The 27636-nt window shown below is 39.8% G+C and overlaps 1 protein-coding gene across 1 annotated transcript; it reads right to left on the bottom strand.

Moving 5' to 3' along the window:
* LOC115162553 (zinc finger protein 292) lies at positions 1–27423 on the bottom strand. Its single transcript, XM_029713980.1, has 8 exons — positions 27157–27423; positions 13951–14105; positions 10991–11069; positions 10586–10721; positions 10244–10446; positions 7005–7141; positions 6733–6874; positions 1–6634 (listed from the first exon to the last, which is right to left on the bottom strand). The coding sequence occupies exons 1-8, from the start codon at positions 27304–27306 to the stop codon at positions 476–478; spliced, it is 7161 nt and encodes a 2386-aa protein (XP_029569840.1). The 5' UTR covers positions 27307–27423; the 3' UTR covers positions 1–475.
* Positions 27424–27636: the final 213 nt, after the last annotated feature.

Here is a 27636-nt window from a genome sequence, read left to right as displayed (position 1 = left end):
TGGGCTCTTCACATAGTTGCTTTATAATACTGAATGTAAATAACATCATGCAAACAAGTTTTACAAAGGCAAACAGTTACATTTTATTTAACACTGTGGAAGACATGTAAATATTACAGATACTAGTGTCGAAACATTTAAACAAAAAAATATAATCCCATAGGGATATATAAAAACTGTTTTTCCTTAAAATTCTTCATTTAGCAAAAACAATTTTAGTACTAGAAGCCTCATAAATACAAACATGTTCTAAAGTCTATGTTCCCTATAGATTACCTGGTTCTTATATGACTAACACACATTACCCAAACTTACAATCAACCATAATAAGTAGAAAATTCTCCTTCAATTGTTTAATGGTGAAAACAGTTTACCATTTGAGATCTGAACAATATTAACATATGTTTGCAGCATGTTACTTTTCTAATCCTGAGTTAAGAGTAAAAAATAAAAACATCAGGCTGTGAGCAATCCATCAACTACGAAGCCACTTTTTTATTAAAACCATGGGTCGCATATATTGAAGTTGCTTTAGCAAAAGCTCAGCACCATTGGAAAAGGTTTTGTCCATTACTATCTTCACATTGTTCACCGATTGAAGACTGAGAGGATTTCTGAAGTCTACAAGGTTTTGACAGGCTTCAATAAATATATCAGGTGTTTCGCATATAATGTTGGCCGTGTTCTGCTGAAAGGTACGCTGCTGTTTTAATGGCAACTCCGTTCTTGAACCTCCACTCATTTTTCTTTTCGGAGTGTGGGTCGATGGTGAAGTTTCCAGGAACTTTAACAAAGTGTCCAGTGCAACACCATCCTCTGTTTCTTCCTCTTGAGAAGCAGTGAAGCCCTGGTCTGAAGCATCTGTCAACTCGTAAACTTTATCTGCCGGACGATTTCTCAGAGTCAATCTTCTGTCCGGACAAGCTAATGCTCGCCGCTCCGATTTTAGGGGACGCCCCCTCTTTTTGACCTCTGAAGTAGAAGACTGGGATTCAGAACAAGCATCAGTTGACAGTTTAGCCTCTGCTTGAATGACACCATCCAACGCTTCTTGCCTCTGACAGTTGGTCTTTGAAATCTCAGGTTCACTCTCATTAGGGTCTGTCTCCTCAGCGGAGGCGTCTGTTGACATACCCTCGGATTTGTTTGCATCTTTGAATCTTGAGCGTGGGTACTTTTTGCAGAAAATGAACTGGCTTCTCTGATCCTCTATATATCTCTCAGTGAGGCCATGTGTGGTGTAATGTCTGAATATATTCCTTTCAGCCCGCTCAACAGCATCACAGCCTTTTATCATGCATGGGTATTGCAAAGAGAAGTTTTTTGTGCACATGGCAGATGCTTCATCCATAGATTTCAGAGAGGGTTTTCCGAAGCTAGTCCAGTGGTCAGGTGATTTGTCATCTTTCTTCTTAGTGTTTTTCTTCTTCACTTTGAATTTGTTTTCAATGTTCTCTTTACCATTGTTGGAAATGACACCTGTTGTTCTCTGTTGCTGTGTTCTGGGAATATAAATTAAATTATGCTTTTTCATCTCATGACGAAGGAGGTTTGACTTTGTAGTGTAGACCCGGTCACAGCCATCATACTTACACTTGAAAGTCTGATCCACACTGCCTCTCTCAGAGATGTTAATTTCCTTGTGAAAGTTTTTTATGTGGTCAATGTATTTCTCCACAGAGGTGAAGGAGAGTGTACATTCTGACCGGTCACACTGGAATGTCCCTACCTTGATGCTTGACATCATAACAGTGGCTTTATCTCGAGTGAATTTATGAAGCAAGAGGTAATGCTGCACTAAGGTTGTGATCCCCGGGAATATCCTTGAACAGTCTTTCACTTGACATCTGATTTCAACTTCAGCAGCTTGTTGACCAGGGATGTCAGTACCAAGGTCTCCTGAAGGCAGGGGAAGGGATGACTGATGCATAGCCCTACAGTGAAGTATCAAATTTTGCTGGATCGTAAAAGCTGCAGCGCATCCTTCATGAACACAACGGTACGGCCTATATGGACTGAAAGAATTGTCAGCATCACACAGTTGAAGCCCCAACCTTTTTTGAACCTTTTCTTTCTTTTGGACATGAACCTCATCTTTAGATATTGTGTTTTTTGAACAACTTGCTTTTTCAAGTGAGGGTTTCACAGCCTGGCTGGATATCGCCTCTGTTGCATGGCTAAAAGATTTAGTGTTCGAACATGCTTCTGGCTCTTTTAGAGTGTCACCTTGACTGAATTTCTGCTTCAACACTGGGGTGTGGTTCATTTGCATGGCTGTCATTGATGGCTCATTCTTGGTGTATCCTGTCTTTGATGGTGATTCTAACTGGTAAAATGACTTGTCAAGGTCCTCCAGAGTATCTTGTGGTGATTGCACCCTCTCAACTGTTAACTGATGGAAGGAATCCTCTTGTACTACATCTCCTGCTGTAATCTCAGAGGACTGTGCATGTCCCTCTTGATTTGTGCTTTGCATTGGACAGCCAATGTCAATATCAAGTGGCTCTTGTTTGATTAAAGTCGACACAACTGAAGATCCAGTTCCATTACTACTCTCTACCTCTGTTTCGATAGTAGAGTTGCTTGACTTTTTTTTGCGACTTCCAACCTTTAACTTGTTCATCTCTGCCTGCGTCAGGTGGTGAACTTTTTCATAGTGAATTCTTAGACCTGTGGTTCTGGTAAATGTTTTCGGGCAAATGTGACAAGGATATGGAGAGAATTTGACTGGGGTTTTCTTGAGGTCCTCAATCATCTCAATTGTGTAATCATGAACTCGAGCAAGGTGTCTGAACAACGCCTCTTTGGTCATGAACCCATATTCACAATTACCCATTTCACACTTGAATGGCTTGGGGCCATTGTCACGATTCTGGTCCTCCTTCATAATCGTTTTTGTTGTCGTGCTTTGATCACCATCTTTTTGCATGACATTATCGCTTGAGATTGCATTGCTTTGGCAGTCATTGTACTTCGAGGAACAATTTTCCTGCAAACTTCTCTCATGTGCAGCTTCAACTAAACCCAACATTTGTAAAGCATTTTGAATTTCTATAACCTTGTCATCTTGACATGCTGCAATGGAAGTTGTATTTGACCTTTTTTCAGCAAGACTATCACTCGACTTTCCCTCCTTCTGCTGACTACCAACATGATTTTTTGACTGTATCAATTCTATCCAAACTTCTGTTTTATTTGGGCAGATTTTGGATTGTCCACCTGTCAAAACTGAAGGAAAGGTGTTTAATGAATGAGAATCCAGTGGTTTTGAGGTTTCCTTTTGTGCCAAATCAGAGGTATTTGGTGTGGCGAGATTACCAACAACTTCCTGTGGGAATTCAACATTTACCAAGTTGTTTGTTGATCCATTGGTTTCAGGAACATTTGGGTCATTGAGAAAGTCGAGAAATGACGTAGGCAAATCATCCGTTAAATCCACTTCATCTAATGGTTTGCACTGGGAGCGTTTTGAAAGATGACCTCCGAGAGATTTCGTGCTTGAGAATTCTCTAAAGCATCTTCGGCAGATAACTTTACCATCCTTTATAATAGCAGGCCATTTCGTTCTCTTGCTGAGTCTGCAGCGTTTTACCGTCTGTGTTTCATGAACAGCATTCTTGTCGTCTGCAGGGATAGCTTCAGATTCTGCATGACATGTGTCCTCATCATATGAGAAAACTGTTTGGATAGAAGCATGTGAACTAAGAAGCATATCATCTACAGAGCTGTTCATCTGATTCTCATAATTGGTTATGTTCTCAATGTTGGTCATCTCCACTGTGTTTCTTGGTGCTACTTGGCCATCATGACTCAATACAATGCTTGGAATGTCTGTTGATGGCCTTGATCTTGAATTAAGATTGGAAGATTCATCTGGGACATATGAAGCAAGGAAACCTCCAGCTGACAAATTGTTACCATTACTTTCTTGGGAAAACATATTGGAATAGTTTTTTCTCATTAGGGAAACATCAACACCATCTGCATTAACCCCAGAGTTAATTATCCCATAGTGTTGTCCTCCACTGTGCATGTGCCCTCCATTATCCAGCATAAGCGAGCTTGACACATATTCTGACATCTGATTCATCAAACTTGATTCTGATTTAATGGGATGGATGGCACTACCATGCATATTTGCTGGTGTATGTTCTCTGCCCCTTTCTAAAGGATAGCCAGTTGGATGAGATTCTGATTGCCAAGGAGTTACGCTCTTATTGGGGTATTCATTCAGATGGAAGACATCTGCATAGCAATTGTTCAATGTAGATGTCCACGCTTCACCCATCTCTGACTGCATTAGCCCAGTCTGATTTGGTGGGGCTTCCCAAGAGGGGCAAACAGCAGGTAAACTTGAACATGCCATCGGATACTCAAACTGCTGTAGTCCAGAATTTCTGCATTGTGATACTTGATGAAGTGATGTTTGGTCCTTTGAAGTCCTGTTCACAGATGGAACTTTTCTCGAAGTTATTTTGGCAACTTTCTTGTACTTCTTAGCCAGTTTCCAGTCTTCAAAAATGTCTGGATGGTTTTTCTTTACATGTCGAGAGAGACTTTTGGGGGTACTGTATTTGCGGTCACATGCTTCAAGTGGACAACTATGTGCGTCTTCATCTCTACCAGTTATTGCAGGAGTGCTTTCATATGGATGTAGCAAAAACGGGGGTTCACTCTTAATTTCTGGTAGAGGAAAAGCCTGTGGTAACACTTTCTGAACAGCTTGAGTTGGTTGGTTATCCAGGTCCTCTTTTGGATACCCTTTCAAGGGATTGGTTCCACAGTGATATTGATCCTCACAATTGGCAATCATATCTTGGCATGGGACATCAGGAGATAGTTTTGCATTCTCCAATCCGAGCTTAGTTTTGATGAGTGGAACATAACACTTCTGTAACTCCTTTCTAGGATTGATAACAGAATTCAACATGCTCTCGACTGAATGTTTTATTTTCACTGTGCCGTTTGGGTTCTCAGGAACTGTTGACGTTGACGAACCTGATTTAACTACTCCTTCCTTCGCATAATCATGTGCAGTCTTCTGATCTAGAATGACAGAGGCAGAGCAGGTTTCCTCTTGCCTAGCGGAGCACTGGGTGGAAGGTTCCATTTTAGGTACAGGATGGTTCTCACTTGTGATGGGCACTTCATTTGTATCATGGTTCTGCTGATGCAAATTTAGCTGGGACTGTGAATAGAAAATCGTCCCACAATTAGCTATTTTGCAAGTGAATGTAAGGTAATGTTGTGCCTCATGATCATACAACAGGTAGGCCTCATTGAAAATCCTTCCACAATTAGGGAACATACACTGTGCCTTAAAGTCAGTGTGTTGTCTTTTGTGCATGAGAAGTTCCGAATTGCAGTGAAAGCTTGCTGTGCAATTCAGCTGTATGCAATAGTATGGCTTAGCACCACAGTGCATTTGCAAATGATCATTGAGATGTCTGGCATTAACAAACTGCCGACGACAATACTGACATACAACCTTCTGTTGTTGCATCTCCAAAAAACGTGTTGCTTCCTCGTCATTTTTGTGGGCTTTTACATGCGTTACAAGACTCCGAAAAAACTTGAATACCTTCTGACAGTATGTAACAGGGCAGACACAATCTTCTGTAAATTCAGCTTCATATCTAGTTTGTACAGGCTTTGGAGGACTGACCTTAGTTTGTACAGGATTTTGAGTATTGACTTTGACAGTTTCAGCACTGTTGTGATTTCCATCCAGAAAATTAGCATCATTTGGACTGACATTGGTCTCTGCCTCAAGCTTAACGACAGCTCTATCTTTCAAATTATTCCAATGACTGCTGGTGGATTGCATTGGCTTGGGCAATTTCCTAGTTGCTTTCATTGCAGCAAGTCGCTCTTTGCAAGATTGCTTTACATGTGATGCTACATGTGGCTCAAGGATCTCCTTAGTGTTAAAGCTGTCAGCACAAATTGGACAGGTGTAGACCCCATCTTTAAAATGCTTCTGTGCATGACGGACTATCCTGTGGCCAAGGAACTCTTTATCACATAGAACACAATACTGCATATAGGCTCGCCAATTCCTAAATCTTGCCGAAACAAACCCTTTCTCCCTTAATTTCTTAGCTTCCCTATTTTTCTCTTTTTCATCTGCAATTTCATTCAATTCATTTGTTGTGTTCAAAATAAAATCCTCAAGGTCTTTGAACTCTGAACCTGTTTCTGCTGCATCATCCTCAAGTCCCTTATCGGTGTCATTGAGAGTGTCGATAGATGATACAATGGATGCCTCCTCACCCATCAATGCCAAACAATTGCGCTTCAAGGTTCTCCAGTCCCAAAATTCTGGATCAAAAGGCCACTGTGTCTTCAAGGCCAACAGTAACTCACAGCGTAGTGAGTTGGGTACTGCAAGATTCTCATCCTCACGCTTTTCATCAGGTTCATTATAGAGTGATTCAACAGCATAATATGAGTTCACAGTAGGCTGATTGAGGAACTCTGTTAGTTGGCATGCCTGTTTCACCTCGAAATCAGTGGGCAAAAGGCAGGAAATAGTTTTGCAGATGGTGGTCCTGCTGTCTGTGTTGTCACTGGATGCCATTTGTAGAGCTCGAATGCACATTTCAATGCACACAGGCAGTCCCACTCCTCCAACCTGAGAAAAGAATAAAGCCAAAGTCAGTCATGAGAATATAAATCGCTACAGGCTATATCCAGGCAGTAACATATACAATTTCACACAAAGAATTTCACCTCGGACTGGATAACCTTGATGAGGAAGAGGATATGACAGACGTTCCTTGATAGCAGGACCAACTTTCTGCATTGATCAAGAAATGAATCTGCTGAAGACTCTGACCGCATTAAAAGCTTACTCCAGAATAGTGTGAGCTCCCTGTAAGAAGAAAAGTATATAATTATTGGTCCGCTACACATGAAGGGCTTTACAAGAGAGTTTGTTGTCAACATACAACATCCGCTCTAAACTGTGAGAGCGAGTGGAAAATGAAGAGGGCAATACTCACCAGGCACAATACACATCTCCCTGGAGAAGCTGCCGCTTGAGGAACGCAGAGCACAAACAAAGGGCTCCTTTTTCATCCCCATCCGACTCCAGGTTACAAATCATCTCCAATGCATCCTTACAGTCTACCTGCGTGATCTGGCACAGAGAAAACATATAATGATGGTAATTCATTGCCATCCACAGTTGATCATTTCACATTAGGGTCATCTTCATTCATCATTATCAAACAGAAGTTGTTTAATTTCTTCAGCAAATCTCCATCAGTGCTAAACTACTTATGGATGGTGGCAGTATTGAGTCGCTTGGATGACTGACGTGCCCAGAGTAAACTGCCTCCTATTCACTCCCAGAAACTAAGATATGTATATTATTAGTAGATTTGGATAGAAAACACTGAAGTTTCTAAAACTGTTTGAATGATGTCTGAGTATAACAGAACTTATATGACAGGCATAAACCTGAGAAAGAAATCCAACCAGGAAGTGATGTAGTTTCTATCTAATCCCTGTTCAAACTACAGTGTCTGTGGGGTCATTTTTCACTTCCTAAGGCTTCCATTGGCTTTCAACAGCCTTTAGAAACTTGTTTCATGCGTCTCCTGTTACTGGTCAGAGAATAGGAGCTCAGTCAATGAGTGGACTGCCTGGGAGCAGTGAGTTGTTTACTGCGCAGGCACATTTGGCGCGCCGCTCATACTTTTTCTTCTGTAATGAATACGCTATTGTCCGGTTGGATCATTATCGACGTTTTATGTTAAAAAGACCCTAAGGATTGATTGTAAACATCGTTTGACATGTTTCTATGAACGGTAATGGAACTATTTAACTTTGTGTCTCTTGTTTTACGCTCACGCGTTATGCCTTTGGATAGTGATCCGAACGCACAAACAAAACGGAGGTATTTGGACATAAATATGGAGTATTTTGAACAAAAATAACATTTCTTGTGGAAGTAGGCGTCCTGGTAGTGCATTCCGACCAAGATCAGCAAAGGTAAGGGAAGATTTATAATACTAATTCTTTGTTTAGTTGACTCTAGAACTTGGCGGGTAACTGTATAGCTTGCTTTGATGGCTGAGCTGTGTACTCAGAATATTGAAAAATGTGCTTTCGCCGAAAAGCTATTTTAAAATCTGACACAGCGGTTGCATTAACCTCTGTGGGCCAGTGGGACGCTTGCGTCCCACCTACTCAACAGCCAGTGGAATCCCGTGGCGCGTTATTCAAATACCTTAGAAATGCTATTACTTCAATTTCTCAAACATATGACTATTTTACACCATTTTAAAGACAAGACTCTCGTTAATCTAACCACACTGTCCGATTTCAAAAAGGCTTTACAACAAAAGCAAAACATTAGATTATGTCAGCAGAGTACCCAGCCAGAAATAATCAGACACCCATTTTTCAAGCTAGCATATAATGTCACAAAAACCCAGAAGACAGCTAAATGCAGCACTAACCTTTGATGATCTTCATCAGATGACAATCCTAGGACATTATGTTATACAATACATGCATGTTTTGTTCAATCAAGTTCATATTTATATCAAAAAACAGCTTTTTACATTAGCATGTGACTAGCATGTGACTAGCATTCCCACCGAACACTTCCGGTGAATTTACTAAATTACTCACGATAAACGTTCACAAAAAAACAACAATTATTTTAAGAATTATAGATACAAAACTCCTTTGTGCACTCGCTATGTCCGATTTAAAAATAGCTTTTCGGTGAAAGCACATTTTGCAATATTCTGAGTAGATAGCCCAGCCATCACAGGCTAGCTATTTTGACACCCACAAAGTGTGGTACTCACCAAACTCCGATTTACTATTAGAAAAGTTTGATTACCTTTGGTGTTCTTCATCAGAATGCACTCCCAGGACTTCTACTTCAATAACAAATGTTGGTTTGGTCCCAAATAATCCATAGTTATATCCAAATAGCGGCGTTTTGTTCGTGCGTTCAAGACACTATCCGAAGGGCAAATAAGGGTGACGCACCCGACGCGTATCGTGACAAAAAAATTCTAAATATTCCATTACCGTATTCGAAGCATGTCAACCGCTGTTTAAAATCAATTTTTATGCCATTTTTCTCGTAAAAAAGCGATAATATTCGGACCGGGAGTGGTTGTTTTCGTTCAAAGACAGAGAAAGTAAACATGGTGTCAGCTCGGGCACGCGCCTCCAGTCTCATTGTCCTCAGATCGACCACTTACAAAATGCGCAAATGTTTTTCAGCCAGGGCCTGCAAAGAGACCATTCAGCTTTCTGGCACCTTCTGAGAGCCTATGGGAGCGTTAGAAAATGTCACGTCATGCCAGAGATCCCCTGTTTCGGTTAGAGATGATCAAGAAGGCCATTAAATGGTCAGAGAGAGCGCTTCCTGTTTGGAATCTTCTCAGGTTTTGGCCTGCCAAATGAGTTCTGTTATACTCACAGACACCATTCAAACAGTTTTAGAAACTTTAGGGTATTTTCTATCCAAATCAAACAATTATATGCATATTCTAGTTACTGGGCAGGAGTAGTAACCAGATTAAAATCGGGTACTTTTTTTATCCGGCCGTGCAAATACTGCCCCCTATCCCCAACACGTTAACTTCTTATGGCTTGAATCCTAGCGGGATCGATATGACGACAGCCAGTGAAAGTGCACGGCGGCAAATTCAAAACAACAAAAATCTCAGAATTAAAATTTCTCAAACATACAAGTATTATACACCCTTTTAAAGATATGATTCTCCTTAATCTAACCACAGTGTCCGATTTTCAAAAAGGCTTTACGGCGAAAGCAAAACATTAGATTATGTTAGGACAGCACCTAAACAAGAAAAACCACACAGCCATTTTCCAAGCAAGGAGAGGCGTCACAAAAAACGGAAATACAGCTAAAATGAATTACTAACCTTTGATGATCTTCATCAGATGACACTCCCAGGACTCAATGTTACAAAATGCATGTATGTTTTGTTGGATAAAGTTCATATTTATATCCATAAACCCCATTTTACACTGGCGCGTGATGTTCAGAAAATGTATTCCCACCAAAACTTTCGGTGAATGAGCACATCAATTTACAAAAATACTCATCATAAACGTTGATAAAATGTACAACTGTTATTGAAAGAATTATAGATATACTACTCCTTAAAAGACAAGCCTTTGGTCAGCCCCCTTATTTGAATGCACTTGCCTGGTAAACGACTTGATGTAAATGCTATTCACTCACCTCTTGCATGAGTTGTTCTTGTGTTTTTGTCACACACAGGCAAACAAAGTATGTCTGCTTGAAGTTCCCTTTTCCTTCGTACTCTGGATACTCCGAGCACATCTTCGCTAAGACAGCCGCTTTCTCTGCTCGATTCTGTTTGATAAGGTGCTTTATTCGCATATTAAGGAGTGTAGGACCTTCCATCTGCAGGAACTCATTAACTGGGGAGTAGAGAAAGAGAACACTATTACAGATAGCACTTCTGAGCAGTCACCACAATATTTAAATCAGTCAACTCACATGTAGAAAGTTTTTGCTATTAGGTGAAAAAAACAAAAAAACAGGTAGGCTAAAACTAACCTCTGTCAATTTCAGGTATCTCATTAGACAGAATGCTGCACAGAGTGGTGTTGTTCCACACACCAGGCGCCTGTGCCATAGCTGATAGCATGTTTAGCTGTGTGTTCCCATTTTCTTGCAAAAGGCTGTGTGCCAACTATAAAGGAAAGGAAATAACTTCATAAAACTTTTCAGATATACAAACCAAACAACTTTTCAAAACACAAGATTCTCCAATTATGTCAAATAGGGTTTGTGATATGTGCATGCATATTCCAATTCAGCTTCAAAGCGACACCATGTCACTCTTTTTCTAGAGAGAATTGGCAGTACAAAATAATTTATAAATAAAAAAGTTCACTCCATACATTTCTGTTCTATGCAAAGTTGATAAAAAAAAAAGAAAAGAGCAGCATTGAGACTAACCTTGACAGAGGACTGAAACTCCCCCCATAAGGCACCAGGGACATGCTCAGGCAGTGAGAGAAGGAGCTCCAGACAGCTCCTGCAAGTAAAACAGGGTCATTCAATGAGTTTGTTTAGGTTCATGCTAATGCTGCTAAAGTTGTGTGCAGATGACTAAAATGAAAGAAGCACTACACACTTCTGCCGCAGCTCTTATAAGGGAAGCCTAATTTATTTAGCTTGTGAAATGGAGTGAGGCAGGATTACACGGAACCCAAACCGGTTGCACGCGATCGTGCATAAATGTATTTTGTCCCCCCCACACCAAACACGATCACGACACGCAGGTTAAAATATCAAAACAAACTCTGAACCAATTACATTAATTTGGGGACAGGTCGAAAACCATTAAACATTTATGGCAATTTAGCTAGCTAGCTTGCACTTGCTAGCTAATTTGTCCTATTTAGCTAGCTTGCTGTTGCTAGCTAATTTGTCCTGGGATATATACGTCGAGTTGTTATTTTACCTGAAATGCACAAGGTCCTCTACTCCGACAATTAATCCACACATAAAACGGTCAACCGAATCATTTCTAGTCATCTCTCCTCCTTTCAGGGTTTTTCCTTCTCTGGACTTTATATTGCGATTGGCAAATTTCATAAATTCGGTGAAATACCGCCACCAACCTCGTTTGTCTTTCAGTCACCCACGTGGGTATAACTAATGAGGAGATGGCACGTGGGTACCTGCTTCTATAAACCAATTAGGAGATGGGAGAGGCTGGACTTGCAGCGCAATCTGCGTCACAAATAGAACTGACTTCTATTTTAGCCCTTGGCAAAGCAGACGCTCGTTGGCTCGCGTGAGCAGTGTGAATGCAATAATTGAATAATATAGATTTCTAAATTTATTTTGCGACGTTCGCATCGCGTCAGAGTATTAGGGCTGTGGCAGTCATGATATTTTGTCAGCCGGTGATTGTCAAGCAAATAACTGTCGGTCTCACGGTAATTGACCGTTAATTAACAAACACATTTAGCATCTCCTGGCTTCCATGCATAGCCTACAAGCCATTGATGCGGACCTTTGGAACATCTACATTTTAAAAATTCTAGTAAATCCATGTAATATAGCCTACACCATCACAATAAATCCATTATTTTAGACAGGTCTGAAGAAAATGTATTCTATTTCATTAGAACAGAATAGCATACTCTGAGTTGTCCGTATGTTAGGCCCTGATTTGGCTATGCCATATGGGCTACACTAGTTCATTTAGCAGACAAGATTTGCTTAGAATTCCATGGCATTATTTTATAGTATGAAGCATACAATTGAACATAGCTGAATAAAATAGGACATTTTCTCCAAATGATTTGAGTGAGTGCGCACAAGACTATTCTGTGTTGAGTGGTTAATAAAGAAACAGGTACTCCTATTTGCTTAATTTAGTTATGTAACTAGTTGTGATATAAATGTTGGGCTATATGTTTAGATTTTTTATACATGCTATAAGGCTGCATGATGCGACTAATGATGCGACTAATGATGATTTGAAAAAAGTTGCATGAAAGGCATGAGCTCAGCTTTGTTTTTTGCGCAAGCTGTACACACGTCAGTCTCTCATTCACAATTTGACAAGCACTTGAATTTCCTGGCTGCATCCCCTTTGTGTGGCCGTAATGTCCCTTTAAAAAAATCCATGCCTTTTGCGGCCAGTGGCCGTTGTGCCCTTGGGCTGAACATAGTAATTACAATTCCCTTCTCCTGGCTGCATGCCCGAAGCACTCGGCACCTCTCACTCACATGGCTCTCCATCACGTGAATGGGTCTTTCTCACAGGCTACAAGTGAAAACAGACACATTGGGATGCAACACAGCTGGGATCGAACCCGGGTCTGTAGTGACACCTATAGACAGCTGCGCCACATGGGAGGCCCATAAAGGTGCAATTTTCACCATAAAAATATCTTCCCCAAACTTGACTCATGTGCTGTGTATCTATGCCAGTTAGGCTCTACAACCATTGTAAAGTGGATAAATGCGCTTCAATTTAAGTTATTTGGCCACTGTAGTTGTGATACAAATCTTATCAAAATATATAGGCCCATGGGCTAGGCTACAAAAGTTTTTTAAAAAGCATGCGCTGTTTCTTGCATTAAGCTGGGCATCATTCACAAGTGGTAATACATAATTCACAAGTGGTAGGCTAATATTGTCACCCATCACACTATTATTGATTCAATCTTGTCTTTACATATACAAAATAATATATGGGTGAAATTTGTTTTGATTTAGAATGGACCATTATCATGCACCTGTCTCGAAACAGGGGCAGCGTTAAAAAAAACATGGCATTTATGCACTTAAATAGCAAATGGAGGGCGCTTTTCCTGTGGTTCATTTTCATACCAGCGAGGTTGGCTATATTCCTGTTTTAAAGAGAAGCAATGTGCTTAATATTAGGAAAGTTGAGAAATAAATATAGTAGGCCTAGCCTATAGAAAGGTAATGGGATCCTCTTTTTAATAGAGGCCATCAACTTCTCACGCAATTGTGTAGCCTATAGAAATGTTGCACAACATGAGCTCAAGAAGTGTTTGATTAGATTTTAGATTACATTTGCATTGATGTCAGAGTTATTAGAGGGACAAGAGTGCGGAGTACCAGGCAGTTAGCAAGTTTGGTACGCTACTAACGACCATCAGCAGCATCAGTTTGGAAAAGCCTAACTACCGTGACTAAACGGTCACCTGGAATTTGACTGCATCATGACTCATGACCGCCGGTGTGACGGTAATACGGTCACCATAACAACCCTAGGCAGGATACAGTTGTATTCGTCAGTAGCACTAGCAGAAGTGGAATGCGAACAGTCATTCAACAACATAGGCCTAGCACCATCTGAAATACTGCATAGCTGGTTCCATGAAGCATCCATGCATATGAATCAGTTAGACATTATCTCGAGTACTCACATTGCTAGGTTTTCAAGAACGAGTGGCACATTTTCACATTCGGAGGAGAGACAGGACGTGGCCTTCACATAACTGAGTATGGCCACTGTGTACGCCTCCAGTAAAGGCAGTGGCTCCTCCTCAGTCTTCCATCGGCCTGCATGTTCCACAAGGATCTGTAAACAAATGACAACATCATGGCATGCTCTCAGAGTCTGGAATAAAATGTGGCAAGCTGGTTAGTGCTTGCTATTCAATTTATTTGTATTTTTTCTACTTTCCAACGACTTGACAATTATCATAGAAAATGACAAATGGACTAATTTCATTAAGTATTAGTCCTTCCAAGTAAATTAGGCTACACTCCATTAAAATAGCAAATTGAGAAAACCACAACTACCAAAACAATTAGGAAATAATCAGGGCCAGAACGACACCAGTATCACCATACTTGTTAAGTTGTTTCGTTGCCACAATACTATTTATGAAAACAGCCCTCATCTAGAGTCACATTTAAATGTATTTTCCAAGCTATAGCACACAATATTTTACATATAGCAGGTTTTTAAAAAGGACGAAAGAATTTGGCCTGCTTAGTGTTTACATTTTTGCCATGGAAAACATACTGTGATACTGGCATCATCCCAGCCCTAGAAATAATGGTCCATACTCTAGCTCAGGGATGGGAAACTCCTGCCCTCAGGGCCCTGATTGGTATCACACTCTTTGTATCGAAACAATTTCAATAACAGCTGTTGCGATGTTATTTTTTATGCGGTATGACTTTTACTCAAATAAAAAAAACAGTGGCTGTTACCAAAGGTATCACAAACCATGTACTGCACAAAATTGAAAAGTTACCTCACAACATCTACAAGCAAGAATGTTTAATAAAATTACATTTGAACTGAACCCGCACAGGTAACTGGTAGAGTATCCTTTTCACTCTCAATTTTAGAATAAATATCCACAGGAAAGTATTAAACCGCCTTTTCAAACTGTTACCGGCATTGAGATTTCTATTATTTGGCACATGCTCAAAACCATGTAAAGACCTGCAAGACTTCGGTTAGCATGCGTGCATCGCGTATATGTACTTACATCTTGTGCGCTTGCCTCAGGCGATGAACAAACAAATCATGAGAGCCACAGAGACCCTTGTTTTGAAGTTGGTTTAAAGTGGCACTATACAGAAATCTCTGTCATTTTCTGGTTGCTAAAATTGTAAGTTTGCCTAATTTCTGTTTGTGCGACAGAAACAAGCAAGTACAGCATAGAAAATCAGTCTACCATCTAAACCACTGTGAGACATATTTTATATAACCAAAAATATTGTATTTTCAGCTGTTTGAAGACTCAAAAATGTAACACTTCAGAACAGGAAGCATAGAAATAGCGCCATAGAAAAGATCTACTTGCTTTCAATGCAAATGACAGACATAGAAAACACACATTTCTATGTGAATTTGGTCAGGTCACCCAAAAAGTTATATATTGCAGCTTTATTAATACTTCTGTGGTTATTTTTTCTAAAATGTAAATTAATAAAAGGACCAACTGAACCGACAACTAGTAGAGTAAATACATTTTATGCAACATTCTGGCTTGTAGTGGTTGAGAAGAAACTTTAAAAAATATGTTTTGCAGTGCATCGTTTCAGACTATATAACCAACCAAAAAGGCATCACAGCCAGATATATTAGGCAATGGCCTGTCAAGCAACTCCCCTTGGAAAATGTTGGCTAGTTCATTTTCCTTTATGTCTTGAAATGTGTCAAGCCAAAACCTAGCCCTGATACAGAAGTCCATTGAGACTCAGTCCTGGGATGCTCCATTCAACCGCAATTGGGAAAGTATTCAGACCTTGACCTTTTCCACATTTTGTTACATTACAGCTTTCTTCTAAACTGGATTTAAAAAAAATAAAAATCCTCAAACTACACACAATACCCCAAAATGAAAAAGCGAAAACAGGTTTAGACCATTTGGAAAAATAAAAATCTGAAAAACCTTGTTTACATACAGTACCAGTCAAATGTTTGGACATACCTACTCATTCAAGGGCTTTTCTTTATTTTCACTATTTTCTACATTGTAGAATAATAGTGAAGACACCAAAACAATGAAATAACTCATATAGAATCATGTAGTAAACAAAAAAAAGTGTTAAACATATCAAAATATATTTTAGATTCTTCAATGTAACCACCCTTTAAGTTCTAGATGAAAACTGAGAACTTGTAGGCTGCTTTTCCTTCACTTTGCAGTCCAACTCATCCCAAACCATCTCAAATTGGGTTGAGTTGGGTGACTGGAAGCCAGGTCATCTGATACAGCACTCCATCGCTCTCCTTCTTTGTCAAATAGCTCTTACACAGCGTGGAGGTGTGTTGGGTCATTGTCCTGTTAAAAAACAAATTATAGTCCCACTAAGCCCAAACCAGATGTGATGGAGTATCGCTGCAGAATGCTGTGGTAGCCATGCTGGTTAAGTGTGCCTTGAATTCTAAATAAATCAGACAGGGTTACCAGCAAAGCACACCCACACCATTACACTTCCTCCATGCTTCATGGTGGCAACCACACATGCAGAGATAATCCGTACACCTAGTCTGCGTCTCACAAAGACGACGGTTGGAACCAAAAATCACACATTTGGACTCAGACCAAAAGGACAGATTTCCACCGGTCTAATGTCCATTGCTCGTGTTTCTTGGCCCAAGCAAGTCTTTTTTTCTTATTGGTGTCCTTTAGTAGTGGTTTCTTTGCAGCAATTTGACAATGAAGGCCTGATTCACACAGTCTCCTCTTTACAGTTGTTTCTGTTACTTGAACTCTGTGAAGCATTTATTTGGGCTGCAATTACTCAGGCTAGTAACTAATGAACTTATCCTCTGCAGCAGAGGTAACTCTGGGTCTTCCTTTCCTGTGGTGGTCCTCATAATGTAACTGGCTCTCACAGCGCTTGATGATTTTGTGACTGAACTTGAAGAAACATTCAAAGTTCTTGACATTTTCGGGATTGACTGACCTTCCTGTCTTAAAGTAATGATGGACTAATTTCTCTTCGCTTATTTGAGCTGTTTTATTGCCATAATATGGACTTGATATTTTACCAAATAGGACCATCTTCTATATACCCCCCCTACCTTGTCACAACAATTTATTGGCTCAAACAGATTAACAAGGAAAGAAATTCCACAAATGTGGTCCCGTGTGGCTCAGTTGGTAGAGCATGGCGTTTGCAACGCCAGGGTTGTGGGTTCGATTCCCACGGGGGACCAGTACGGGGGGAAAAAAAAAAAAAAAACTTTTTTTATGAAATGCATGCATTACATGCTCTGGATAAAAGCGTCTGCTAAATGACTAAAATGTAAATATAAATTAACCTTCATCAAGGCACACATGTTAATGCATTCCAGGGGACTACCTCATGAAGCTGGTTGAGAAAATGCCAAGAGTGTGCAAAGCTGTCATCAAGGCAAAGGGTGGATCCTTCGAAAAAATCTTTGTTTAGCACTTTTTTGGTTTCTACATGATTCCATGTGTGTTATTTCGTAATTTTGATGTCTTCACTATTATTCTAGAATGTAGAAATAGTACAAATAAAGAAAAACCCTGGAATAAATAGGTGTCCAAACTTGACTGGTACTGTAAGAATTCAGACAATTTGCTATGAGACTCAATATTGATGCTCAGGTGAATCTTGTTTCCCTTATTCATCTTTGAGATGTTTCTACAACTTGATTGGACTTGAACTTGATTATTCAATTGATACATTCAACTGATTGGACATGATTTGGAAAGGCACACCTGTCTATATATAAAAAAAAAAGTCCCACAGTTGACAGTGCATGTTAGAGCAAAAACCAAGCCATGAGGTCGAAGAAATTGTACGTAGAGCTCCGACACAGGATTGTCACTGACAGCGCTCCAGAGTTCCTCTATGGAGATGGGAGAACCTTCCAAAAGGACAACCAGCACCAATCAGGTATTTATGGTAGAGTGCCAAGACAGAAGGCACTCAGAAAAATGCACAACAGCCCACTTTGAGTTTGCCAAAGGGCACCTAAAGGACTCTCAGACCATGAGAAACAAGATTCTCTGGTCTGATGAAACCTTTGGCCTGAATGCCAAGCATCACATCTGGAGGAAATCTGGTACCATCCCTATGGTGAAGCATGGTTTTCAGCGGCAGGACTGGGAGACTACTTACTCAGGCTCGAGGGAAAGATGAAGAGGAAAATACAGTGAGATCCATGATGAAAACCTGCTCCAGAGCACTCAGGACCTCAGACTGGGGCAAAGGTTCACCTTCCAACAGGACAATGACCATAAGCACACAGCCAAGACAACACAGGCGTTGCTTTGGGACAAGTCTTGAGTGGCCCAGCCAGAACCCGGACATGAACCCGATCAAACATCTCTGGAGAAACCTGAAAATAGCTGTGCAGCAACGCTCCCCATCCAACCTGACAGAGCTTGAGAGGATCTGCAGAGAAGAATAGGAGAATCTCCCCAAATACTGGTGTGCCAAGCTTGTAGCATCATACCCAAGAAGACTTGAGGCTGTAATTGCTGCCAAAGGTGCTTCAACAAAGTACTGCGTAAAGGGTCTGAATACTTATGTAACTGTGGTATTTCAGGGGGGTTATATAAAATTTGCAAAGATTCATAAAAACCTGTGTTTGACATTATGGGGTATTGTGTGTAGATTGATTAGGAAAAAACTATTTAACCTCTAGGGTAGGGGGCAGTATTTTCACGGCCGGATGAAAAACGTACCCAAATTAAACGGCCTACTACCAGGGCCCAGGAACTAGAATATGCATATTATTAGTAGATTTGGATAGAAAACACTGAAGTTTCTAAAACTGTTTGAATGATGTCTGTGAGTATAACAGAACTCATATGGCAGGCAAAAACCTGAGAAAAATCTAACCCGGAAGTGAGAATTCTGGTGCTTGTAGTCCTTTCAAGTCATTGCCTATCGAACACACAGTGACTTAGGGTTCATTTTGCACTTCCTAAGGCTTCCACTAGATGTCAACAGTCTTTAGAAAGTTGTTTGAGGCGTCTATGATGAACAGAGAGCGAACAAGAAGGTGGGGAAGTTGGTGACCCAGGGAAGGACATCAGTTCATTGGCGCGCATTCACGTGAGAGGTAGCTGTGTTCCAAAACGTTTTTCAAGACAATGGAATCGTCCGGTTGGAATATTATTGAAGTTCTAAGTGATAAAGGCCCTAAAGATTGATGCTATACAACGTTTGACATGTTTGAACGAAGGTAAATAGAACTTTTTTACTTTTCCTCGCGCTTCCTACACTTGGAGTAGCTTACTGAACGTGCTAACAACAAGGAGCTATTTGGACATAAATTATGGACTTTATCGAACAAAGCAACATTTATTGTGGACCTGGGATCCCTGGAAGTGCCTTCTGATGAAGATTATCAAAGGTAAGTGAATATTTCTAATGCTATTATGATTTTAGATGACTCCAAAATGGAGGGTATCTGTATTGCCTAGTGTATTTTTCTGAGCACAGTACTCAGATTATTGCAAAGTGTGCTTTCCTCGTGAAGCTTTTTTGAAATCTGTCACAGCATTTGCATAAAGGAGATATTCATCTATAATTCTTTGAATAACAGTTTAATATTTTATCAACGTTTATGATGAGTATTTTTGTAAATTTTGGTGCTGATTCACCGGCAGTATTAGAGGCAAAATATTTTCTGAACATCACGCGCCAATGTAAAAATGGGTTTGTGGATATAAATATGAACTTTGTCGAATAAACAATGCATGTATTGTGTAACATGATGTCCTAGGAGTGTCATCTGATGAAGATTGTCAAAGGTTAGTGCATAATTTTAGCTGGTTTTCTGGTTTTTGTGACGCCTGTCCTTGCTAGGAAAATGGCTGCGTGCTTTTTCTTGTGTTAGATTGTGTTAGTTCCAACTTTATGCTTTTGCCATAAAGCCTTTTTGAAATCGGACAATGTGGTTACATTAAGGAGACGTGTACCTTTAAAATGGTGTAAAATAGTCCTTTGTTTGAGAACTTTGAATTATGACATTTTGTGGTTGAATTTGGCACTCTGATTTTTCACTGGCTGTTGAACAGTGTTCAAGACAGGTTAATCAATTTTCGATAAAGGCTGTACCGTAACAAAACGTCAAGAGGTCTGAATACTTTCCAAATGCACTGTATAAATCCTAGTGCAGTCTCCTGTAGGAATATTTATGTCAATCACTAATGTAAAGAATAGGGATGCACAATATATCGGTGAACATATAGGAAAATCGGCCATTATTAGCCAAAAAAGCCAACATTGTATCGGCCCGATGTCTAGTTTAATGCCGATGTGCAAAACCGATGTTAAAGCTGACGTGCATACCTATATAACGTAGGTACATGACACAATGACACCATGTAAAATTCTGCGCACCATGTGCAACACAGCATTCCTAACCTAGCCCACAATGTCTGCTGTGTGGATTGAGCAGTTAACAAGTCAGGCAGTCAATTGAAAGAGTAAGAACATTTCAGAGAAACAAAGGTGAAATCCATTAACGCTAAGATAACGGATTTCATTGCCCTTGACAATCAACTGTTCTGTCGTGGGTGATGTGGGCTTTCGCCGACTGGTTGAGCACCGGTATACACTACCAAGTGCGCTATTTTTCAGATGTTGCCCTACCGGAGTTGCACAGTAATAGCACTGCTATAAGCTTCACGACATACCATGGAATGCCGTTTGGGTCTTCGCGTGTCGTCAAATAACACTATTTGACACGTCAAATAACAGTTCTATTATAGAATGTTCCGTGTTTGGAATTTGCACGTGCAAGCCAAGCGCCACTACTACTACTACCAGTAGCACTGTCAAAGCTGTACAAAAAAAGTCTGCAAACGAGCAAACACCGGCAACGAACGATGTGTTTAAAATACTGCGTTGGTAGTAAAGCATTATTTGTTCGACCGCAACTTCTAAGCTAGCTTTAGCTTGGTACCTAGCTCGCGCCAATACAACCGGCCTGAAAGCAATGACCAGTATTCTTAGCAATGATTTAGGACTTCTTTTGAGTAAGTATTACCTAGGTAGCCACTTGTTCGCCTATTGAAATTGAACTTCAGTTCGTGAAAATGAACAGCTGGCCAGTTACTTAAGCCCATTGCCCAAAGCTAACGTTATAAACAGCCAGCTAGCTTCATCTGGCTAGTGAGTCTCGACCGGAATGGATTATGTGTTGTGAAGCTAGCCACAATAAGGATTTGGCACAATAGTGGAATTTGCGGTTTGCCTTCAAAATAGATGCAGAAGGTTACAATTGGTGGAATCATGCCATATTTAGACTAGATAATGTTAAACAAGGTTGGCATGTGAAGCAATGAAATGGGGTATCAGTCTACACGGTGAAACCCACAGAACACAACTGTTAAGAGTTTACACAAATATTAGCGTTGTAGCTCTTATCGCAGGACTGTGACTGTGTGAAATCACCTCCCCAGTCAGCCTATTGTATGTATTGACATTCATATTGCACTGTACAGCTTTACCTAAGGATTGGGGATCAATGAAATGGGGTATCAGTCTACTCAATACCCAATATATTTTTTCCCAACGTCCTCCTCAGAGTTATCAGACTCCAAAACATCCACGCAGTATTGTTTTTCCTGGGGAATAGTGTTCAATACACATACGTTGACAATAAATGTGACTCAATTTAGTAAGAGCTACGACGCTAATGTTCTCTGGGTGTCATGGAGTAGACTGATACCCCATGTCATTGATCCATAATCCATAGTTAAGGCTGTACAGTGAAATAAGTAAGCCCCCAATGCAATTCTAAAGTATAATACATCCAGTGTGATTTCAGATTTGTCTTGTTGATTTTATATAACATTACAACCACGTTTAGCATCATCTATTCAAGTATGGCATAATTCTACTATTTGTATTCATTTGTATCACTGTCATACCTTTATTTTGAAGGCTAACTGCAAAGTCCACTATTGTGGCTAATCCTTCTTGTGGCTAGCTTCACATAGATGGGTCCGACCACCATTAATCAAATAAGAACTGTCTTATGAATTAGGGTTATTTTAGATGACACCTAGCTATATAGTTAGCTAACTATAGCTACTGAAACAGATTGTCATTTTTGCTGTTTATGGGGAAGAACATTGTTTGCATCCACGAGCTAGCTTCTTTTTTTTTTTTTTAATGATCAGTGAGACAACTTTACCAGCATCATAGCATACATCGATGAATCGTTGTGACATATGAATTACGAGTGATAGTGTAATCAATGTGTAATAACTACGAAAAATTATGAACGTTAAATTGTGTGACATGCAGTCATATTCAGGTCCTGATTGGTCAAATAGTGTTATTTCACACGTCAAATAATGACGCAAACGGCATTCCATAGTATGAGAAATCCTGGTTGAGAATGAAACGACTGAAGAACGAAACAGCACAGCAAGAAAGTGAAAGAAATAGGTTTTGATTATGTTTTATTGGTAATGGGGACATATTTAAATGACAAAACAACCTTTTGGTCAGTGTGGTGTGTGTAACCTTTAATTTGGCAAGTCAGTTAAGAACAAATTCTTATTTACAATGTAAATAAGAATTCGGACGACGCCGGGCCAATGGTGTGCCGCCCTATGGGAGTCCCAATCACGGCCGGATGTGATACAGCCTGGATTCGAACCAAGGACTGTAGTGACGCCTCTTGCACTGAGATGCAGTGCCTTAGACCGCTGCGTCCATGTGTGTGTGTTAACCATTTAACTGTACTAGAATACTTAAAAAGGCCACTAAAATGTTAAATATCAGTTATGAGTATAGTTTTTTTGGCAAGGAAAATATTGGATGTTGTTATCGGCCAAGAATGTCATGTCGGTGCATCACTAGTAAAGAACACTTTGTCGGACTGCGAACATTCACCTCATATGCGGCCTAATAAAAATAAAAAAAGATGAACCAACATACAGTGCCTTCAGAATGTTATTTTCTACTTATTCCACATTTTGTGTTACACAGCCTGAATGCAAAATGTATTAAATATATTTATCTCACCCATCTACACACAATATACCCCATAATGACAAAGTGAAAACATGTTTTTCGAAATGTTTGCAAATTTATTGAGAATGAAATACTGCAAAATCGCATTTACATAAAAGTATTCACCCCCTGAGTAGGGCTGGGCGATAAACCTTTTTTTTTTTACGATATACTGGTATTGATGCACGGATGAGTTTGGGTTTTTACATTACCTTCTACAACGGTATTTGAATGTTTTGTTTGTTAAATGGGATACGTCGTGTGTTATGTCCATTTTTATAGTTTACATCGCTACTTGAGTCATCTCTCTCCACTCTTGCTCTCCATACTGGTTTCCACACAGATCTAGCCCCGCCCCGTCACTCAAGGAGCGCATTTGTTGTTCCTCGAAAACAAGACACTTGCGTTCAGTCTGTTGGTCAAAGTAGCACATGCAACAATGATGACAATGATGCCGTTTTCACGTTTCTTCTTAATGAAAATCCACTAGCGTTCTACAATTACACTTCATTTGTGTTTCTTACATCTGCAAACAGCTAGTTTGTCTTTTCTTAGCAAGTTGGGCCTAAATCTTCTTTGCTGCTAATCGCTAGTTAGCTAGTTAATAAATGTACTGAGTAAGAGAACGTAATTAGCTATACAGCCTGATAATACCAGTGATGGTATAGACTTAAAATCAGCATGTTTGTGCAACAGTATCTTTTAAATCAAAGAGGAATACGCGAAGCATGAATAAGTAAGCTACATGAAGTAGCTAAGAGAAAACATTCAATGTAGTCAAAGATTATAGGGTCCCCTTGGAAACACTTGTCAACACTTTGGTTCCTACCCTTTCACAATAACTCCTCTCTGGCATTTTCACTCATTGTCATGTCAAACACTATTCAAAGTGCCCACTATTATATTCTAGCTATAAAAGGAGAATAATCATTATATTTCCATCATTCCAACAGCTCACCCAAGTGTTTTGCTCTAATTCACAAGTCAAATCACAATTGCAACATTTGGTTAAAAATAAGGCCTAGGTTGTTGGCCCATATCGTGCAACCCTACATGGCAGTGTGAAAATGATCTCAAATTAGTGCAGGAAATGCAGAAATTGATTTGGCTGAAGTTGAATTGAACCATATAAAACAAATCAGAATGGAGAAAGACATTCTAAAGGATTTCAATGGATGTTGCCACCCTATGGTCACGCACTACCCATGAAGCAAATGTGTAACTTTTATTATTGAAAAACATAAAATAACATGATTTGATATTTTGCCCATATCACCCAGCCCTACCCCTGAGTCAATACTTTGTAGAAGCTCTTTAGGCACTGATTGCAGCTGAGAGTCTTTCTGGGTAAGCCTAAGAGTTTCCACACCTTGATTGTGCAACATTTGGCCATTATTATTTTCAAAATTCCGCAAGCTCTGTCAAATTTGTTGTTGATCATTCCTTGGCAACCAGGTCTTGCCATAGATTTTCACGTAGATTTAAGTCAAAACTGTAACTTGGCCACTCAGGTACATTCTCTGTATTCTTGGTAAGAACTCATTTAGATTTGGCCTTGTGTTTTAAACTATTGTCCTGCTGAAAGGTGAATTCATCTCCCAGTGTCGAGTGGAAAGCAGACTGAACCAGGTTTTCCTCTAGGATTTTGTCTGTGCTTAGCTCCATTCAGTTTCTTTTTTATCCTAAATAACTCCCCAGTCTTTAACAATTACAAGCATACTCATAACATAGCTACCACTATGCTTGAAAATATGGAGAGTGGTACTCAGTAATGTGTTGTATTGGATTTTTTTTGCAGTATTACTTGAGTGGTTTCGTTCCTCTTCAGCAACAGAGTTACTTAGGACGCCTGTATCTTTGTAGTGACTGGGTGTATTGATCAGTGGTGTAAAGTACTTCAGTAAAAATACTTTAAAGTACAACTTAAGTAGTTTTTGGGGTATCTGCACTTTACTATTTATATTTGACAACTTTTACTTCACTACATTCCTAAAAAAAAAAAAAGGTACTTTTTACTCCATACATTTCCTCTACCACCCAAAAGTACTCGTTACATTTTGAATGCTTAGCTGGACAGAAAAATTGTCTCATTCACACACTTATCAAGAGAACATCCCAGTCATCTCTACTGCCTCTGATCTGGTGGACTCACTAAACACATGCTTAGTTTGTAAATTATGTCTGAGTGTTGGAGCGTGCCCCTGGTTATCCGTAAATTAAACAAAACAAGAAAATGGTGCAGTCTGGTTTGCTTAATATAAGGACTTTGAAATTATTTTTTTTAACTTTTGATACTTAAGTGTATTTTAGAGTAAATTTCTATTAAGGTATCTTTACTCAAGTATGACAATTGGGTATTTTTTCCACCACTGGTATTGATAAACCATCCAAAGTGTAATGAATAACACCATGCTCAAAAGGATATTCAATGTCTCTTGTTTTTTTTAACCCATCTACCAATAGGTGCCCTTCTTTACTTGGCATTGGAAAACCTCCTTGGTATTTGTGTTTGAATCTGCTGGACCGAGGGACCTTACAGATAATTGTATGTGTGCTTGCCATAACAAAGGGGGTTGTTTTTTTTGTTTTTTTAAAGCTTTTCATTCATTTGTAAAAAATATATATAAAAAAACAATTCCACTTAAACATTGTCGGGCATTGTGGTCCAGTGACCAAAACATCTAATCCATTTTAAATTCAGGCTGTAACATAATAACATGTGCAAAGCCAAGGGGTCTGAATACTTTCTGAAGGCACTGTAGCTACACAAGCATTATACAGGAGGCTGCTTGGACTTCTATAAGCCCGGCTGCTGAATGGAGCCTATAGTGTGGGCCAAATGGAATTCATGCAGTAGCCTACAATAGGCTAAACCACACGGAGTAGTTCGTAGCCTACCCATGCAGGACAACATTCAAAAGTTGAGAGTGAGACTAGCTTGAATGCTACAAGCACTGGCGATCTTTTCCCTGCCTGTCATCCCTTCCCCCTGCCTGTCATCCCTTCCCCCAGTCGAGGGGAAGCCTAATCTCTGCTCAATGAGTAAAGGTCTTCTAAAAAGGCCAGTCCTAAATAGACTACATCTCAGGCTATTGCTAAACGTAGCATAACATATCATGGTATTTCATTGCATCTCCAACATATGAAAATAAATACAAATGTAATTCTCAGCACATGATAATAAACACACAAAAATCTTGAGGTGACCAGGCATTTAGAGGTTTTAGAGAAAACCCTGCGTCTTAGTAAGTTAGCCTTGTAACCATCTAGCCAATCTTGTGTGTATTCTTATTACTCAGTCAGTGTCAGATAAAACACTGTATTTTGATCTCCAAATGGAGCCTGATATGAAACCCACAATCTCAATCATAATCCCTAATGTGACCAATGAATGTATCACTTCGCACAGATGGGGCTTCAAACAAGGCCCACCAGGTTTGCCACATTACACAAAAAAAACAAAGACTATATATATATGAAGAACAAAACCGAATAAACCTACCCCAAAAAAACAGGCTGATGAGTTAATATTGTTTTTCTAACAATTAAAACTATGCATACGTAGTTAACCTATGATGTGCATGAAAATGAATACCATTAGGTTGACCAGGCCCTATAGAATACTTTTGCAGGCACACTCAATATTGATCCACTAACACAATGGACGGAAGGAAAAACGTTCTGTTGCCATAATTTTAAGTAAAATATGCACGTTAACATGGATGAATGATGTTTTGTCTCGTGCAAAACATAAAACACTAACAGCTAGAGAATGTGAATACAAGTCCGCACAAAAAGCTAACTAGCTCTTCCCAGCATTAAGGAGCCTTAACTAGCTAGCTAGCCAGCCAGCATTCAACTAGCAACTCGCGAACTAGCTTGGGAAAATTAGTGATGCTCGTGTATAATTCGAAAGTAATAGAATGAACTAAATATAAGGAAAACACGTATGATGTATATAGTCCACTAACTACTATCATTGGAAGTTAAAACAGGGAGTAATTGTGTTTTTTTGATGTTCTGATGTGGCTAGCGCGAGCTAGCTACATTGTTGTACCTAACGTACACGCGCATCATCAGGCTGGAAGCTGGATGGAAGACTGCAAACCACAAGGATGGGTAGTTGGAAGGAGAAAAAAAATGCTGACCTGGCAGAATTCCTGGCAGAAACGCAACGAGGCCTCAGACAGTGATTCCGAGCTTTCTTTTAGCGTTGTAGTCAATTCCTGGAACCGTTCTCGGAGCCCTTCGATAGCTTTCCTTGTGTCATATTCCTTCTCTGTCTCTCCCCCCGCCATCTTCACAACAATCACGACCGCGTACGCACAGATGTTACGCTGCCAGACTTGCACACGCACGGACAGGGGGAGGGGAGAGACGACGATAAAAGCGCTACATCGGTGTCGCTGGCACAAGAATGCATGACCTTATATAAAAATAAGATAAACCAAAAATACATAATACGTTACTTATTAATTGAAAGATTCATATAAGATGTTGACAATTATGTTAATAGGCCTACTAGATATAACGTAGATAACAAATTGAGTATTGCCCATCGGCCTAGGCCTGTGGTTGTAATCGAATAATGTTCCCCACATGCAATCTAATACTACAAAGTTCTGAAG

The sequence above is a fragment of the Salmo trutta genome, chromosome 25 (genome assembly GCF_901001165.1).
Source record: "Salmo trutta chromosome 25, fSalTru1.1, whole genome shotgun sequence".
NCBI lineage: Eukaryota > Metazoa > Chordata > Actinopteri > Salmoniformes > Salmonidae > Salmo > Salmo trutta.
Note: the sequence above shows the minus strand (reverse complement) of the source record. Positions and strands in the feature narration are given on the sequence as shown.

Bases quoted from the DNA above. Each gene is read 5' to 3' on its own strand.
- LOC115162553 (XM_029713980.1), bottom strand. From the start codon at position 27,306: ATGGCGGGGGGAGAGACAGAGAAGGAATATGACACAAGGAAAGCTATC. The intron at 11,070-13,950 runs GTGAGTACTCGA...TTTTACTTGCAG, and splicing joins GTTCTTGAAAACCTAGCAAT to GAGCTGTCTGGAGCTCCTTC. The intron at 10,447-10,585 runs GTTAGTTTTAGC...TCTACTCCCCAG, and splicing joins GATACCTGAAATTGACAGAG to TTAATGAGTTCCTGCAGATG.